The 18,944-nt window shown below is 34.3% G+C and overlaps 1 protein-coding gene and 1 long non-coding RNA gene across 2 annotated transcripts in view; one reads left to right on the forward strand and one right to left on the reverse strand.

Moving 5' to 3' along the window:
• The window catches only part of amon (prohormone processing protease amontillado), a 193,386-nt gene that overhangs the window by 89,642 nt on the left and 84,800 nt on the right, over nt 1–18,944 (forward strand). The window contains exon 2 of the mRNA XM_090407725.1: nt 8,211–8,315. Coding sequence (XP_090263851.1) covers nt 8,211–8,315 — 105 coding nt within the window. The remainder of the gene's footprint in view (nt 1–8,210; nt 8,316–18,944) is intronic.
• The window catches only part of LOC150097631 (uncharacterized), a 70,097-nt gene continuing 65,025 nt past the window's right edge, over nt 13,873–18,944 (reverse strand). The window contains exons 2-3 of the long non-coding RNA XR_016549710.1: nt 14,335–14,427; nt 13,873–13,969 (exon numbers count right to left, since the gene is read on the reverse strand). This is a non-coding gene — a long non-coding RNA (uncharacterized LOC150097631). The remainder of the gene's footprint in view (nt 13,970–14,334; nt 14,428–18,944) is intronic.

Consider the following 18,944-nt stretch of genomic DNA (forward strand, 5'->3'; position numbering starts at 1 on the left):
TAAACACAGCTAACCAATATTACATAATGAAGCGCTACTTACAAACTCCAAGAACTAAACTACTTAACTGGACCACAATATATATTTCTCGTGGAACTGCTGTACAGAATATTTGAGTTTTGGAGATGATAAACTTATGGAAAGGAAGAGAAATATAATTCTGTTGATTACATTACTTCGTCATTCTTTCATCCATGTAGATGATAACATCAAAATGTAAAATTTAAATAGCAATGATCAGAATCAAAAAATTAATTCATGTTAACTAGTGATGATATTGTAGCTAAGACGGGCAATTTTTAAAAATGCGTCCTCGACTAGATGGATTCATAGCTCAAGAAAAATGTAATTTTAGTAGCTAAAACACATTGTTCTTCTTTTTTTTTAGATTAATTAATATAACCATTGGAATGCGGTTGTTGTTTGGAATTATACCAGGACGATTGAGTCTAAGAAGTCAGCGTCATCATCATTAACGTAGTTTATTCACAGTATGACACAATGTGAAAAGGGAAAAGAGATTTACATTAAAAATTAAAGATTGCAATTTATGGTCTTACAAGTCTTTCTATCTTGAGCTAATGTCAGATGGAGTTTTACAGTTCAGCCTATTGATAGTTTCATAACTGTATTGCCAAAAGTTTTTTTCATGGTCTTCCTCTACGGTGATTGCCTTCTTCTGTTTTGTACAGGATGAGGGATTCCAAAAAAAGGATGAGACTTCGGGATGTCTGAGTTGACGTCCAAGCCATCTCAGTTGTAGTTTTTTACTATACTGACAAGTGGTTCTTGCTTAGCTAGATTTAACATAGCAGAGTTAGTGACACAGTCCATCCAAGTGTATCTAAGGCTCAATCTGAGACATGTAGTTCCAAAGGAGTTAATTAGATATGTAGTTTTTTTTTGGTGCTTATTGTCCAGGTTTGAGAACCATACAAGAAGATGGATCTAGTTGTTGGTTCTGTATCAATAAGCACAACATCGTGATCAAAGCTAAGATCAGTTATTTGCATGGTGTGGGTGGACGTTCTAATCTTAAAACCAAGATCTTCTGTGTTGATGGTCCGAAGATGTAGTGCAAACATACCAAGAACAAATAAGGTGCTAGTACATCACCTTGCAGGACTCTGGAAAGGATTCAGATGTTTCTGTTTCAAAGATTACTGTAGCATTGTAATCTTTATAAGTGCTTGGATTGATTTTTGAGGGTCGACCATAAGAAGCTGAGTATTTTAAACATTGCTTCTCTATTAACAGAGTCAAAGGCTTTTTTGAAGTCTATAAAGGCTAAAATGAGTGGTAACTTTGTATCACGTGAACGTTCTATGATTTTTCTGATGCAATGTATCTGTTCTATTGTGCATAGTTTTGTTTAGAAATCCAGCTTGTTTTTTTTTCTTAAAAGTGGTTTTAAGTCAATTATTCTATTGAGTATCATCCTATTGCAGATTTCAACTGTGGCTGATAGCAAAGTAATACCTCTGTAGTTATCCATTCTATTAAGTCTGTCCTTTTGGAGTATAGGGACAATAAAACCTTGTTTCTATTGCTGAGGTATTATTCCAGTGCTTAAAGCTTGATTCATTATGACAAGGAGATTGGAAAGCTTCTGCTCTGATTCCATCAATCTCTGGGGATGTTCCTGTTTTTGTTTGATCTATTGCTATTTTTAGTTCCTTTTCAGTGAAGTCTTCACAATTTATTGGTAGAGTGGTGGTTAGATACAGGTCAGCTAACTGACGTGAATGTTTGGCATTATCAACATTCAGTAATTTTTGAAAGCAGTTTCTCCATTCTTTCATCAAGTTCGAATTTACTGATAGCTATCTACTGTTTTTGTCATGTGTGACAATATTTCCACTTCTTTTTGTTTTGTGATGACAGATGTGGTTTATCATTTGAAAAGTGTTTCTAGCATTCCCAGTTATATTATAATTTTCAAGTTCCTCGCAGTATTTATTTGATTTTCTTTGTCTCTGATCATTAGTTCATTGACCTTGTTATTTAAAATGTCTAGTTTATCTTTATTTATTTCATTCCTGTTTAAGCGGTAGAGTTTCCTTGCTTTATTTCTTCCATCTGTATATTTTTTTTCAGTTTCAGGGTTAATCTATTTTTCCGAGTCTTTTTTGTTGTTGTTTCCAAGAATTTTGTTGGATATTATGTTTATTGCCTCAATGATACCCTTATACTTTTTATTAACTGGATCTTTAAGAATGTTTTCCATATTGTCTTCTAATGTTCTGCATAAAGATGCTGAAATTTCTGGGTTATTTAGTTTGTACCGGTTGTGTTGTTTCCTTATAGGCCCGTTATTTTTAGAGGCTTTTAGTAAAAGTTTAGTTCAACAGTATTATATGCTCGACAGTTCTTGATTGATCTGATCCACTTTCCATTGATTAGGATGTGGTCTATTTGGGAATGAGAACCATTTGGATGTTTCCAGGTCCATAGTCTTCCCTTCTGGATGAAGAAATTTGTTTTGAGTGATTACCATATTATGGCTATTGCAGAAGTTCTTAAGAGAATGTCCATTGTCATTTGTGGTTTCATAATAAGTATATTGACCCACGTTTTTAGTAGTACTGGCAATGTCTTTACCAATTTGGGCATTAAAATCGCCATCAATGAGTGTGACATTGTGGACTGTGATGTTCATGACAGCTTCAAAAAGATCTTCATAATAGATGTCTTTGTCTTCTAGTGGAGCGTATGTGGATATTATTGTCGGTTTGGGGTTGGTATTTATGGTTATGAGAATTCTTTCAGATACTTTTTCAATTGATGGTACTTTTTCTGCTAGTTCCTTCTTGAATAATATTCCAACCCCCTCCAGTTCCATCATTGTTTGCTGAGTATAAATAAATCTCCATTTTTTTTAATTAGCTGATGATGACATTCTTCATTCTTCTGCATTCTTCTGGTGTATTTTTTCTGGTGAGAAAAAAAAAACGTAATTTACATGAAAAAAGGCTGATACAGTTGAGATGCCAACCAAATCCACTAAGCTTCAAGGTATTGTTGGGCCTATACCTAAAATGCCTAGTAGAATGTGTTCCAGTTCTGATGGGTATATAAAGCTAATTATTAAGTAAGCGTATGGTCCTAGAAATGTCATAATAAGTGAAGATTAGACTTCAGATCGAGTGCTTTGATCAGCTAAATGGCTTAACAGTTCATTTCATAGGACACAAGAAATTCCTTCCTAATAACAAAACCACGTTTCTTTTTTTATATTTTATATGCAAATTAAGCAAACAATAACGATGATGAAGATGGTGACTACTTCGACATTCGCTGCACTTCTATATATAGAAGTAACATCGTATATCTAGGAGTGAATGAACATTTTAAATTTACTTTAAAAATTTGAAGGCAAACTTCGTGTATTTGTATAAGTATTACTTAAATTTGCGCCAGAGGAAAAGAAGTTCTAGCATCGGTGATATTTAAGACTGAGAGTGGAAATCCAAATCGATTATTCCTAATCTAATCAGTTGGTAACAAGAAATAGTGAGTTAAGATACCTTCAAGGCTTCCAATCTGGTTGTAGAAACGTAGTAGCTCTTTTGTGAGTTCTGTGTATCGTGCATTCGAAGTCAGGTAATAATTGAATAAAAGACAAAAAAAGTGCATTATTTGAATAGAATGAAAGCTTTTTTAAAAGCGCGTGCTACGTGAAACTAAATATAGCACTAAGCACATTCATTACATTAGATACTTGCAGTGGATATATGACACAATCTGCATAAAACAAACCTAGAGACTTTTCTCTCCTAGAAATTAAAAAAAATCAACTAAAACATTCGTTTGACAAATTCAAAAATATTCCACCTACACTGTCATTTATGTCATATAACCTCACTAGAGTATGTCGAAATTTCATAAGTTCCATAACAAATTCGTTAAGAGTATAGGCTATACCTAAAATCAGCATATTAAAGTAACATGATTCCACAATCGAACATATATCTCGATATTCCACTGTTCTAACTTGATTTAACTTATTGTAAGACATCTCAGTAAACATTAAACAGTTTAATTAATTGGACAATTAAAATTAGCAAAAAAATACGCAAAACGTTTATCTTTAAATTGTATTACAAAGTTTTTTCTAGTTTAACGTAAAGCGATGGTGGAAGGTTTCAACATAACAATTCGACACAGCAACATATCCGTGCAACGTCAATTTGGTATATATTTTCCATTTATAGAATTTCTGTTCGCATTAATATGAATGGATAATACCAAAAGGTTTATTAACTGATCGTCATTCATAAGATTCTCCAGGATTTAGAGAAAGATTTATTATTTTTCAATAAAACATTTATTCCATGAAAATCTCAAAAGACTGAAAAGAGCATATTAATTCCTATTTATATATAAGTATATAAAAGATAACGAAGAGCATCTACAATTATAGAAATCTAAGCATTTTAAATTCCTGTTACAAAATATATAGCATAAGAAACAACACTACTCAACATTCAATCCAAACCATTCGAAAACAGGAAATTTATGGAGTCTGACTCCATAACAGACCATAATAGGTCTAAATTTTTGAAATGAATGAATGAATGTAATGGATTTATATATGTGATGGATTTATATATTTTAATGGAAAATCAGAACTATTGTGTTCTGTCTAGATCATAATGATTACCGATAAGAATTTAAATTAAATTTGCTTTTATGGGAATATGCTAAAATATATTTTACTGGTGTTTCTTTCTTGGAAGAATTATTAAAACATGCCACTTCACACTTTTCAAGCTTAATGTTGTAATATCGATAATTTTAAGTTCCACACTATAACTACAACACGATATAAATTACAGTTAGAAATGTGAGCTATTTATAAAACTAATAATAATTAAATCAAAAGATGTTAAATTCAATGTTTAGAAAAAAGGAAAAAGAAAAGAAACATACGAAAATGTAGCGATTTTCCAAAATCACTACACGAAGTGCCTCCTGGCTTCAAAAAAAGTCATTATCTCGATAATGGGCTTTAGTAACAGACGGCAGTTTTAATTACAGAACTCATCATGGTATCGTTTTCATGACATGCGTTTTAAACAGAATCAATATCATTCATCTGCTGTCACATCGGGATTTCTATCTCCCTCCAGGTACTATTTATTCTCTTTATATGTTAGTATGGCTTCGGATGTTGCTGGCTGCAGAAATCAATTCAACCAATAGGTCCCCCATTCCGCGCAATACTTTAACTTACTTCTTGGAGATCAATAAATAACAGTCGTTTTCTTGATACACATCTAATGCACTGTATAATAATGATACCCTTCCATTAGTGTTTTAGAGACTTGAATTGGTTTCTTCCACTGAGCCATGGGGCGTGAGGAACAATGAGAAATTGAGTGAATTCTCTTCCATTCTTATTTTTGTTTTAAAGAAATCAAATAAATGACATGTTCTCTCTTTCTCATTTTCCTTAATCCTAGTTTCATCTCCTGTTTCAGTAAACAAGACTAATCTTTTAAGGAATAAAAAATAGCCACCCATAAAACTAATTTACAGTTGAGCGAGCTAAAAAGATTAACCTACCAAACATTTCGAAAGGATCCAAAAGGATTTCTGTCTATTGAAAGTTACGCACATTTTTGTTATCACAGTTTGTTGAAGGCCAATGATTTTTAAGTGAATTGAAAGCAAGACTACTAAAGAAAACCCTTAATGCAAAATTGGCAAACTCAATGTCCAGCGTACAAATTGTTAGCACTTTGTTTCTACAATAAACCAGTAATTCTCAAACTTACGAAGCTTGTAAATGCTAAATCCCCATTTGTTTTTCTGTTATCGTGAGAAAAAAAAGCTATTATATTTTAATGGAAAATCAAAACTATTGTGTTCTGTCTAGATCATAATGATTACCGATAAGAATTTAAGATAAGTGCAGACTGCGAATTCCACATTCATAATAATGTCGTGCAGCATCAGTGTCTGTTTTTGACAGCTGCTCATTAATTGTATTTGCAATCGAAGCAGATGCATCCATATTTAAAAGAAGCAAAACTTTGAAATGAATGTATTCCAGTCACTCTTCAAATCTGGTATTACTACAACAGTGTGTTGGCGACGAAGGCTAATGCGTTTTTAAGTGAGTTTCGCAAAATAAACTAGTTAGATTCGTTTTGTACTTCCGTAAGCAAGTTATTCCAAAACTCTACTTATGTTATACGGATTTTATTGAAGAATTTGTATATTTTTTTTTGTTTCAGTGGAACAATTTGCATTGGAAACAAAAGGATAAAACACGTCGAATTTATATATTGAAAAACCCAGCAACTATAATTACGAAATCTCACGTTTCATATGCAAACTATGCAATTTTAAAAGAATTAAATTTTTTACCACTACCTAATCAGGGTCCACGCCTAGTTTAATATATATCTTGGCATATTGCCAGCAGAAAGTTCAACGACAATGATTTCATATAAACAGACTCTATGTAGGTCATGAATCAAAGCAGAAAAAAATCAATTCCACTAGTCTACCTACTTCTTGGTAGACTAGTGGAATTGAATGATTTATTGTTTATTTTATTTACTTTTCTCTTTCTTGGACAGCAGTGGAAGTTTTCCATTGATTATAAGAATAGATGAGCGAAAATAAACTGGATTCATACATGCACTCCGAAATGTTATTTTAATCACGCGATGAGGAGCAAGAATATCAGAGAAATAAACCAACTCTGCAATAAAGGACAACCACTGTCATCCATAAATGCAACGGATGACATTACTGGTCCTTTGGGGGGGGGGGGTCATTGTCTGATCTGATCTAATTTTTATTTCAGTCGTTTTCCACCGTAGGTGACTCTGTGGGCATTGCTCATAAATTATTCCTGGCGAGATTTTTACAGGGGAGTTCACCATTGCTTCCCCCCCCCCCCCAATGTTTTCCGGGCTCAGGATCGGCATATGGCTGGGACGTATTCATGACTGTAATCCATGTGTGTTCCATGATTATACCAACGTGGTCGGTGTGCCTGTTCTGGGGGGACCAAAAACCCGAGTTTCCAGGTGAAAAAAAACCCTGCCGCAGCATGAGACCGGCTAACTCACCTTCAATCGAAAGAGACCAGATAAAGGTTCCTCACGTCACGGAACGGGAATCGAACCCAGGTCTTTCCGACCAAAGGGTCGTCTATACTTACTGAACTACGTTGGCTCTGGATCATTGTCTAGAAAAAGTAAAAAGTAAATTCAGTAACTACCCACATATACAAAATTTTGTTGGCCATGACTTGGTTGGTGAAGAAGACAGCTAATCCACTCTCTAACCGACCGGTATAGGCCGATTAGTCAGATCGGAATCCTGCCGTGGGCAAGGATGTTTGTGGATGCGCTTACGTGGTTGATAAATTCACCACCTGGTGTCAAACCACCATTCTGCTAAACTGGAAGTGATTAAAAAAGTTTCATTTTGGTTTTCTAGATCAGGATTCCCTGGTTATCCAGTTTTTAGCTACCTGTGGTATTGATATAAATGTAGAATAACTTGATGACAATCTTTTCGTGGCTGATATTCTTATAAAAAAATGAAACACATTCTATAGTTTCTATAGCTAAATTCTGTTATCTTGGCTTAACTAGACCATTTCACAAAATCGATTATTTTCGGATTTTTGCTACAGATGATAGACACATTAGCTAAAAAACTTTTTACCAAATGAAATTACAACTTGAATAGTTTGGGATTATATCAATGTCGTGTGGTGCACTAGTGAGGTTATAAAGATGAGGTTATCTGCGTTATAAAGCTGTTTCAAAATGAACAAAATTAAAGAGATAAAAAATTATTCTGAACTATATAATGTTTTAAAGCTTGTTTAATAAAGAAAAGAAATAGCCCCCCCGGCGTGAGTAGCGTGCCCTTAAGATTAGGTGCTTAAAGTCTTAAAGACAAACTTCTTTTCTTACACGCGTTGATATATATTTTTTACTATCAGGAGTTTTATCTTGCATTTCGCAAATAAAAAGATAACGTTTCGTGGGATGTAAGAGCAATACTTTTTTTTTTCGTGTTTTACGCACGAATGGTAATTCAGACAGTGATAAACCCAGGTAAGAGTATTATCTATGGACCGTGTACTGTTTACATTTGTCTATATATAGTAACTATTCCAATATCAGAGATGGAGAGGAGAAACGATACTTCACTTGCGTGTTTTCTGTCTTTTACAGGTGTTGGGATCCCAGAGAGAATTTCACTTCATTCACCGGGCGGTCCCGCATGCCCGACGGAAGAGAAGCGTTCCACATACTCGTCAGCTGAAGTCAGATCCCTTGGTAAATATTTAAATATTTTACTCGTTTTTTTTATTATGATTTAAAGAAAAGTCCTGGAAAAATAAGAAACATTTCCTATCTCTGGAAGATATCGACACAGGATGAGTTTCTTGTTTACCATAATTATGAATTTAGAAATTAAAAAAATAATCGTAAAAAACTGATGTTCAATTCGTCGAGAAATATAATGTTTCAAATTGATGTTCAATTCGTAGAGAAATATAATAGTGAAATATTCAATGGGTCAAACACAGCTATTGTTAAATACGGAAGTTCGAAACCATGCAAAGCTGAAATTGAAGATACAATTTCAGCTTGCTTGCTCACTACCTAGATCTAATTAAATAAAAATTGTGTCATTCAAAAAAAAATATTTTTTTGATTATTCTGAGTGGCTGTGAAGGAATTTTAAGGCTGTTTCTTTAGGAACTCCAAATATGACTAATAATAATATTGATTATTAGTCATATTTTGTTTATATCACTTCCATAAACGACAGGCTGCAAGGCCTACAGAAATAAATGCCGCTTCTGGGATTGAGTCAAGAGCAAAGCACTCTATTTATACTCTTATTGAAGGCAAAGATCCCATCCTGTCTTCTTCACAGCAGGCTTAATTTCTTGTTACAGTCAGGTTATTTGGTTTTTTTTTTAGATAAATCTTTGGCGTACAACTGAAATGCTGGAATAATCCATCACTATAATCGACTGTCTGTCAGTGAATGCTAACTGGCCTATTGGTCTGTTTTGTAGGAGAGGAACAGCTCTATAAATATAAGTCGATTCCCAGATAGGATTCGTCTGGGAATCTTACTCAAAGACGTCTTCATTACTCACTTCGCTACCGATGCACTTGCTATTTTAATATTAACTTGATGACATACGACTTACTGTCAGTAACGCTAAAATAAACATGACGATGTATGTACGTCGTTAAACGAAAAGGCATATGTTTTTGTTTGCCACCAACCTATGAGCGATGCGGCCTACTTCATTTCAACAAATGCTGACATTTGACATTTTCCTAACTTCGCTTCTGTCGACTTTAATCCATTATTATCCTTTCCTAATCTCCTAACGTGCATGTCTCTGACAGTAAGGTTTCGAGCTAAATGCTCGACGCTTTACTTGCTGACGTCAACTGGGATATGTAAGAGTTTTCTCCCGGAAGAGAGAATGAGAGAGAGCGTCTATCATGTTGGTTTAGCCTACCAATTAGTTGTACTGCATACACACAAGATTCTGGGGAACACGCTCTTATTTCCCCCATATGGTGCTCGCTACATCATTGAGTCAACAAAGAACAATATGTTTAACAGTTGCATGACCAACTGGGGATTAAACTAGTAGTAGAAACAAGAGAAAAATATTTTATCCAAATTTAGAACGAGGAATTCTTTTTTTGGCGAAGTAAATTTAGCGAAACTGGTACATATTAACGTTTGTTGCATTTATTTTGAGACTAATATGTCAGTTTTCATTGTGTAGATACTGTGTATATATGTACTATATTTTAATTCTGTATGATATAGATATTGCCTGAGTTCCACAGTTAAAAGAATGTTCAAGTTATAATAAAGTGTTCAAAGTAATTGTAGGAAGAATATCTCGGATTATAATTATATTGTTATACCCTTAGTAATGCTTGATATTTTGAAATACCGGTAACTTGTGAATATATTTATGTAGTATATACTTTTAAATTTTAGTTTTATTGAACTGAAACTTGTTAAGTTTGTGTTCTATGAAATTCGTAATTTTATAAGATAGGTACGAAGGTTCGCGGAAAAAAAATATATAAAAAAAACTGAATTTCTTGAAAGGAAACGTTCCTACCTCCGTATTAAATGTAATCAAGGTGACAAATTTTGGGAAATGCATTTAAAACTGATGAGTGGGTTCCCATTTCAAGTGAAAACGATCTAATTATAGAAACAATTATAAAAACTTGCATTTAAAACGTACAAGCTTTCTAGCTTAAAATTTCGTCCACTAATGGTGACGTTATTATTTTTTATCATTTCAAAATCTAATTTAAATGAAAACTGAAACAGCATTTTAGTAAGGATTTCAAATTTTATAAAAGTCGATTGAGCTGGAACCATGTCTATATATACATACGATTGGGCGAAATGTATATAATATGGGTACTCGCATTTTGGGAAAAGTAACTAATAAAAAATGTTCTTGGAAAAGTATCCAACCTTGAATTAGGCGACAGTTACTCCGGATGGACCGATCTCTGCACAGATTTCCTTAAATTGCCGGTAGATGGCGTCATCAGTCACACCGGAAATTCCAAGTTCTATTATTTAAATATATGACTTTACTTTGTTACTTTATGTTTAATGTCATGACTTACTGAAAATAATTAACTTATCACAACTTGGTATTATAACTACTCTACGTCGAAATCCCCTCAGCAGACCGGTGGCTTAATGAAAGCTCTCAAGTTCGCCAACCGAAAGCCTACTGCAGGATGATGCAGGGAAATTTTCGATGATGGAATCCGTATTCGGGTTATGTCACGGAGTACTATTATCCAAAACAATTAATAAAAAAGTTAAAAAACTATCTCGAATCTTCATATAATAATGTTACGAATTAAACATCGCTGATGACGAACAATAAATAAAAATAATAATAAAGAATAAAAGAAAGAATTAATGAACAGAAGAATTAATGAATAAAAGAATAAAAAAAATAATAAAAGCATAATCTAAACCGCTCATTGGGTTTGAGATCATGCTTCGGGTTTTGTATGCAAATGCAATCTTTCCGCCAAAACTGCGCCCTATTTTCAAGATCTTTGGAATAAATTTTGTTTTTCACTTATTTAATCGTGTGTGTGTGTGTGTGTGTGTGTGTGTGTGTGTGTGTGTGTGTGTGTGTGTGTGTGTGTGTGTGTGTGTGTGTGTGTGTGTGTGTGTGTGTGTGTGTGTGTGTGTGTGCGCGCGAGAGAGAGAGAGAGAGAGAGGTGTCAAAAATCCTTAGAGGCAGAGCATGTATCATATCTAGAGACAACAAAAAAAAAAAAGAAATGGAATACTTTAAATAAATGCATCTAAAGAATGGTTACGATGTAAAACCAACATCAACCTTTTATTAGCCACCAAATGTTTCAACCTACATGCAAACATGAACTACAAAGGTACGTTACTTTACCTATCATACATAAAATGTCACTAATGAAGCAGCTGTTTTGAAACAATACGACCTCGAAGTTGTTTCCACCTATGACAAAAGTCACCATGTTTGCTTCGGGTACCAAAAAAAAAAAAAAAACCCTCATTCATCGCTTAAAAGACCAGGTGTTTATGAAATTTGCTGCGCCTGCACGTTCTATTTATTCGCTGAACGTCGGAAGAACGGGACATCAAGGAGAAATTCGTATGAAAGAAGAACACATTAAAAATGCAGAGAAAAAAAAAGAGCTCATAAATCAGGCCAAATTAGCAACCAAGACTGCTGTTTACAAACAGCTAGATTCTAAATTTTAAAGACCAATGTATAGTATAATAGAAATCAAGGCCTTATCTTAAAACCATCTCTGGTCGGCTTATATAAAAGACCTAAGGGACTCAGGAGCTAAGTAAATTATGAACAGCACAGATTAACAATGAATCAAATATGACAGACAATCTACTTAACGCTAGTTTATGTATTAAAATAATCCTGCTGCTTTTTTGTTTTCAAATTAAAAACATCTATTCCTGATAAGTACACCACAATTCATGAAATTAGTAAAATGAAATAAGTTGTGCGTCGTATCTTTTCACTGGTTTAAACCGAAAACAGTGATGAACAATAGAAACCCCCAGAGCAGCCTCATGTCTTTATTTAATCCATATGGGTTCTTTAGAGGGGTTTCTTACGAAGTTGGTACGGTTTCTTCTTGGCAACTCGTTTTTTTTTTTTTTACCTTAGAAACACAGACAAGCTGGTAAACATACACTTTATGGATATAATGCATGTGACTGATTGATTAAATTCTCTTCGTAATGCTAGCTAAATAGTCAGCCAGTAGATTAATCTTTCTACTTTAATATAAAAATATTATTATACATAGGTAATATAGTATGTTTAAATAAGTATTGGAACAATTCCTGTTTCAGAATGAACGTTAGCGACATGCATATTCCTATCATCTTATGTGGCTTGTACCGCTATGTAAGGCAAACAGAGAGATTCCTCAGAGGATTTAGAACTTCGATAGAGATGTTCACCAGTGCCTTATACATTCGTGACATTGATAAAAGATTGCTTCGTACAATATCAAATGTACACAACATTGTCAGCTGATAGAAATTGGAAGGTATTACTAGTAGAGAAATACATAGGGAACTTAACACTGATGAAATAAATCCATTTCCAATCGGATGGATAAGTATTATGAATGCACTATATTTCAACATAGTATTGTATAAGGAAAGAATGTTCATGTAGTTAGCACTTTCCAAAATATATACAATCTTTTTAAATATTCGTATCGTGGCTTTATGATTTTTCTAATGTCCAGCTCATGACAATGTAATTATCTAGGCTGTCAGAAGAAAGACGGCTATGGGTTCGATTAGTGTTGCCAATTAGAGGAACTTTTCTATACCTTTCTACAGCCAGTTCCTGAGTTAGCCGATCTTTGGTAAAGGCGAGTACAGCTACCCCCATAGCGGATTTTTTTCCAACAAAACAGACCGCAGAACTCGCAACTGTTATGGACAATAATACTAATGTTATGGTTTAATGAACATAAGATGGCTACAATTTCTTCTGCATTCTCTCTCTCTCTTGAAAATCTTGGTTCGCTAATAGCTTCAGCACACCATCAGAGAAGGCTTGAGATTGGCTACCCAGCTATCTTCAAAAGCTAGTTAAGGCTAAAGGAGTTCCGCCTACTTTCTTTGTAGAATAAAATGAGTTGGAGGATTTATTTAATTTTAATTGATTTTCTAGATAAATTAAATTGATGTCAGTGATTGTAAAAGTTTAAGAAATTTATTGCGCTTTTATTAATCTGTCTATTATGATGAAATTAAACAGCTTATGGAACATCAGGTCATACAACTAGTTTAAAATTATAGTTTTCGCAAAAGGATGAACAAAATATTTATATGGATAGAATATTTATATTTGAATATATATCAAATACTTGCTTATGAGATAAACACTTCGGCATCCCAATCCCGTCTACAGATTTATAAATTTCTATTGAGAGAGATGAATTCCGATTTAACACTGAAAGAGAAGCAGCTCTGAGAGGATTTTCCAAGTTATCGACTTTCTGGTCTCTTCGGCAAAGCAAAAAGATTGTACTTATTTATTACAAGGATATATTATTGTCAAATAAAACCCCATACAGGAAAATCAAAACAAATATAACAGAGAGAGAGAGAGAGAGAGAGAGAGAGAGAGAGAGAGAGAGAGAGAGAGAGAGACTCTACTCCTTCTCCTTTTCCTTCCCATGTTGGGTGAATTACTAGCATTCAGTGATGCAGCCTTTTTCTTTTCTTCTGCTGCATCCGCCTCGGGTTAAGTATATTCAGTCTATAAATTGCAATGTTCTCTGGTGGTCGATTTGTTATACGGAATGAAATACGCAAGCGTCTTAGAACGAAAAACTCTGCTGCTTCCGTATGATACTGGCTAGCTTCTCTTCTGAAAGATGAACAAGGTAGTTAGTAGTTTCCAGAATAGAGTGGGTTATTTCCTGCTAGAAGCTCAAGTTTTATTCACGATAAAAAAAAAGATAAAAAGCGATCAGGTAATATACGTAGTTTATAGACAAAGAAAATTACTGTAGATAGATAAATAGTATTATCCGCTATATCATGGGAATTATTAATAGCAACTGCTCCACATTTAAGATGCTTAATGTAAGTTATGGAATATCCAGTAATTTATCCTCTGAAATCAGTTAAGATTCACCCTCCTTGAGTCTCTCTTAAAGCACAAGGACATTAATTTGGTGATCATTTAAGAAATATGTTAGTTAGTCACATTTGGATCTGTAAATGACTTACGTTGAGTTGAGGCATCTTAAGTACTGGGACAGCATTCCTGACAGGCTTCGAGAGCATTGTTACAGCTTCTATGCTGTGGCCATAAGTCCTATGCTGGAAATACTGCAACATTATTTTTGTAACCTTCACGAGTTTAAAAAAATATTCTATCAATGTTAATGATACTGATATACTTGATATACCCTAACTACTTAATTACACTTGACAAATGTGCTACTAGAGAGGTGAAAGCAAAGCTTTCAAATTTTAAAATTTTTTTCTTTCGCTCATACCTTCTTTTATAAGTTTCGGAAAACTTGGAAACAGCTAGCCTATTCAGAATTCAGAAAGAAATGCAGCTCAAGTACCATTTAATGGCATTTGAGCATAGTAACATAATAACATCAAAGATAAAGGAACGTTTCTATCACTCTTTAAGAGATCAAAAAGAATAGGTATTTTAGAATCTGGGAAAACCCATCTCTTATCACGCGCTATCAACCCACTGCTTTGCTCAAAATCGACTCGAAACTTTCTGACGGATTGCTGGACAATAGGGTTTTTTCCCAATCACCTGCGCAAAACCCATACAATAGACGAGATTCATAACTCACTGAAGTTGCTAAGATCAGGTGTTAGCTTTGATCACATATATTGAAAATAACTTCAAAAATGCCCAATAATAATATTTTTCCTGGTGGATCTTTCAAGAGCGTGTGGTATTGGAGAGAGATCTTACTTTAAAATTCCTAGAGGTCATTCTTTCTCTCAAGATTACTAATCTTATAAAAAATATGCTTTCACAAAGATGGATTCATGTATACGCCAATGATTCAGATTTATAAAGTCAATTCCATAAGCCAAGTAATGGTCTACCAAAAAAGATCTTTGCTAGTTCCAATGCTTTACAGTATCTACACCTATGCCATCCTCACTATTGTCTCACGAAACATTATGTACGCGGATGACATTATAATTTCCAGACTACCACTTTTCGAGTTGTAGAGAATAGATTAACATGGGCTTAGCAAAACTTGACAACTACTTTAAATGGTGCTTGCGACTCAATCCCAATAAAACTGAAGAGGCTGATTCCCACTAACAACTAATCTAATTACACTAGTAAATATATATTTTAGAAAAACTATATGAAATACAATACAATATAATCTCAAAGTATCTAGGAGTGGGAGTGACTCTAAACAGATCTTTCAAAAAACATATTAGAGCTTTCTGATGTTATCAAATGCCGGCCTACTACGCTAAATTGCTTTGGTGTTAGTGTATTCCATAGTAGAATACTGTGGCCAAGTGTGTTTAACAGTACTCACACCTTGTTAACATTCATCTCAATGAAGCCATGAGATCTATTTAGGAAGCAATAATATATGAGGTGGAGTCTGGAAAGTTCTGATAAACACCTAGAACAAATATGATATTAAAGCAACTGATATAACCACAAGAAAGAACAAACGAGGATATAAGAATATAAGAACATAAGTTGCCTTCATAACTCTACTGTTAGTAGTATGTTCTTTCTGGTGGTTATATCAGTTGCTTTAATATGATTTTTATTTTCTAGGCGCTATCAGAACTTTCCAGACCAGTTGGTGTTTACCCCCTCGTAAACACCAACTTATTGGATTTCAAATGCTCAGAAATACTGCTGCTTCTTCGAATAGAGATATTGCCAATAAGGCAATATTTACAGAGTAAATGAACTTCAGGACTAGTAGGCTGAAATTACTTAGAACAGTGAACATAGAAATCTCCCACACAGCTGCTTAAACATTGTCGACCTACCGCGAGAAGTGTTTTACAAATGTCACATGAGTCCTTTAATATCACAGCCTGAATATATACACTTCTGATTTAGACGCCATTACTATTTTACCGATCACAACACCAGACTTACCCACTCGTAAACACCAACTTATTGGATTTCAAATGCTCAGAAATACTGCTGCTTCTTCGAATAGAGATATTGCCAATAAAACAATATTTACAGAGTAAATGAACTTCAGGACTCATCCACTCTCATCCAAGATCCATGGTCTACATTTAATGAAATCAATACTATTACTATAAACTAAATTTCATTTAGTTTATAGTAACAGTACTATAAACTAAAAGTGTTATTAATTATCGCCAATATGATCTTATCCCGAAACTTATGTGGACTTTTTCATGTTTAAACTTGATGTGCGGCCTGGTTGGTCAAGATAGCATCTGAAACGCCTTGGATTTGAATTCCACTGTGATATGGATGTTCTGAATGTCTTTAGGTAGTAGATTATTTTCATCTTCCAGTGATAGATCAATCAGTACTATCATTATTTGACAATAACTTATACTTACTGGAGGTCTTAAATGGCTTGAAGAAAAGTACCATGTTTAGGGAATTAAATCAAATAATTTTTAGTCCGCTCACGAACAAATGTACAGTAGGCTTACAAAGTTTTGTGGATGAGATTCACATAAAAATATTGACGAAGAAATGGTTTTATTCGGATCCTGTGATCAGCAGTGCAGCCACTCAGCTGCTCCCATCCTTGTAGATGAGGATGTTCATTGTAGAATGAATAATAGGGTCGACCAGTCATTCTGGTAGCTTGCTAGGCTGTACGTCTACACTTACAATATACTTGCACATTACCCACGAAGCCACAAACAGCTCGAGAATCAGAAATGATAGCTAACATGGAAGGAATGATGATACACACAAAAAGTTGTATTGTACGAAATCGAAATAGTACGAGATTTAAATCGCTTCGACAATGACGCACGCATGAATACAATTTTCTAGATTACGAAACTCCACAATACATATGAAGAAAAGAATAAGGTTAATTTACTGTACTGTAAGATGCATTCTAAAAGGAATATAGCAATGCGTTCCTTAATACACTCTCAGAATGCAGCCGCCGATGTAATTATACTCGGAATGTTACGACTTCAAGTCCGGAAATAGCTTATATGAATAGAAAAGCGAGTAGCGTGCAAATAATGCAGACTCTAGAAATGCAGCGAACTTAATGCATTTCTTATAGAACACCGTATAAAAAAATGCATTACGTGCCTGTCACCTGAATCCCAGTCACGGAAGGACCGCTCAATCAAAAAGACGAAACAATGAACGACGACTAGGATAAAGTTACAATCAATATGGCAATCGCTTTCCTGAAAGGTCACCCAGTTCTGTCTCTCGCATATTTTTGGCTCCCTTCTCTTCTCAACTCTTTCCACATGCGCGTGGAATATTTGTCTTCTTGCAAGTGCTCACAGAAAAATTTAAAAGTTCTTATTGGAGATGAGATCACGGAGTATCTTCCCAGTATTTTTATTTAAAACATTGAATTCGTGTGTCTGAAACTGATCTGAGATATACTAATTCAATATTCTAAGAAGAGTCTAGAACATTGCATCTCATAACCTAGTTAGGAAAGTGTGTATGAAAATTTTACAGTTCTAAGGGTCTAAGAAAGAGGTCGGATTAATACTCACTACCTTAAGCTACCAAAATCATCGTGGCTGGCTCTAGAGAGTAGGACCACATCTTCGTCTTAGCACTACCTGAGTTAGAAAACAATATTTTTGATGACGTTGCATTTTAAGGACACTTTCACTCAAAAGCTATTATTCCTTTTTCTACGCGATCACCTCCACTTCTAATACCGATTAACGGGATGAGCAATGCAAAAGTGTTAAGATCCAAACAAAAAAGTGTGAGGATAAATTAGAAACATCCACGGTATTTTTTATTAGTCTCACTGCTAAATGAGCACATAACCATAAACTTCACTGTTATTTAACTGATATATCTGTCCTTGACTAATTAGCTATCTTGTTCAATTATCCCCACGAATATAGTTCGCTGCTGACTATGCATAAAAGAAGAAAAGTGTGAAGTCATTTATACACTTATTTTTTATTTATGCTTTGTTATTTTTAATAAATATACTGGATATACTTCCTAGTACAGTAAACCCTCGATTTAACGGACTTCGGATTTAACGGACAAAATTTTCGGTTCGTATGTCACATGTGAAAATTAACACCCTGTTAATTTTAAAATGCTTTTAATCAAGATTTGCTTATAATTAAATTACCATATTATTTTTTTATTAATTTGTTCTTGGTTCTTTTGTCGCGTGGCGTGACTTTCTGCGGCACTTTTATTACACACATTTTCGTAATTTTAGGGAGTTAATTATAAAAAGAAACAGAATTTAAAAGTTCAAAAAAAAATTGATAGTTTTTTCAAAGCAGGATTACCTAAACCAAGCGCCTCAACATCGAATATTAACTTCATATTAACTTATCTAATCATATGCAAACCCGAGGTACCAGATGCTGGACCATGCCTTACTTCATGTAATATACATAATGTTATATTATTCTGTAGACTGGTCCCTCCTCTTCTTTCTTTGCTTCTTTCTCCTCTCTTTGCTCCTTCCCCCTGATGCTATTAGAGTATTCGAGGGCTAGGGGTGAGTCTTTCCTATCTTGCTAAGTCATTTCGTCTTATGCAGCTACCGAAGGAGTCAAGCTAGCCTCAATAGGTGCCAGTCCCAAGCCCGGATAAATGGCAAGGGTTGATGTCAGGAAGGGCATCCGGTCGTAAAACTTCA

The sequence above is a fragment of the Typopeltis vanoorti genome, chromosome 17 (genome assembly GCF_054136105.1).
Source record: "Typopeltis vanoorti isolate ZY-2024b chromosome 17, IOZ_Tvanoo_1.0, whole genome shotgun sequence".
NCBI classification, from domain to species: domain Eukaryota; kingdom Metazoa; phylum Arthropoda; class Arachnida; order Uropygi; family Thelyphonidae; genus Typopeltis; species Typopeltis vanoorti.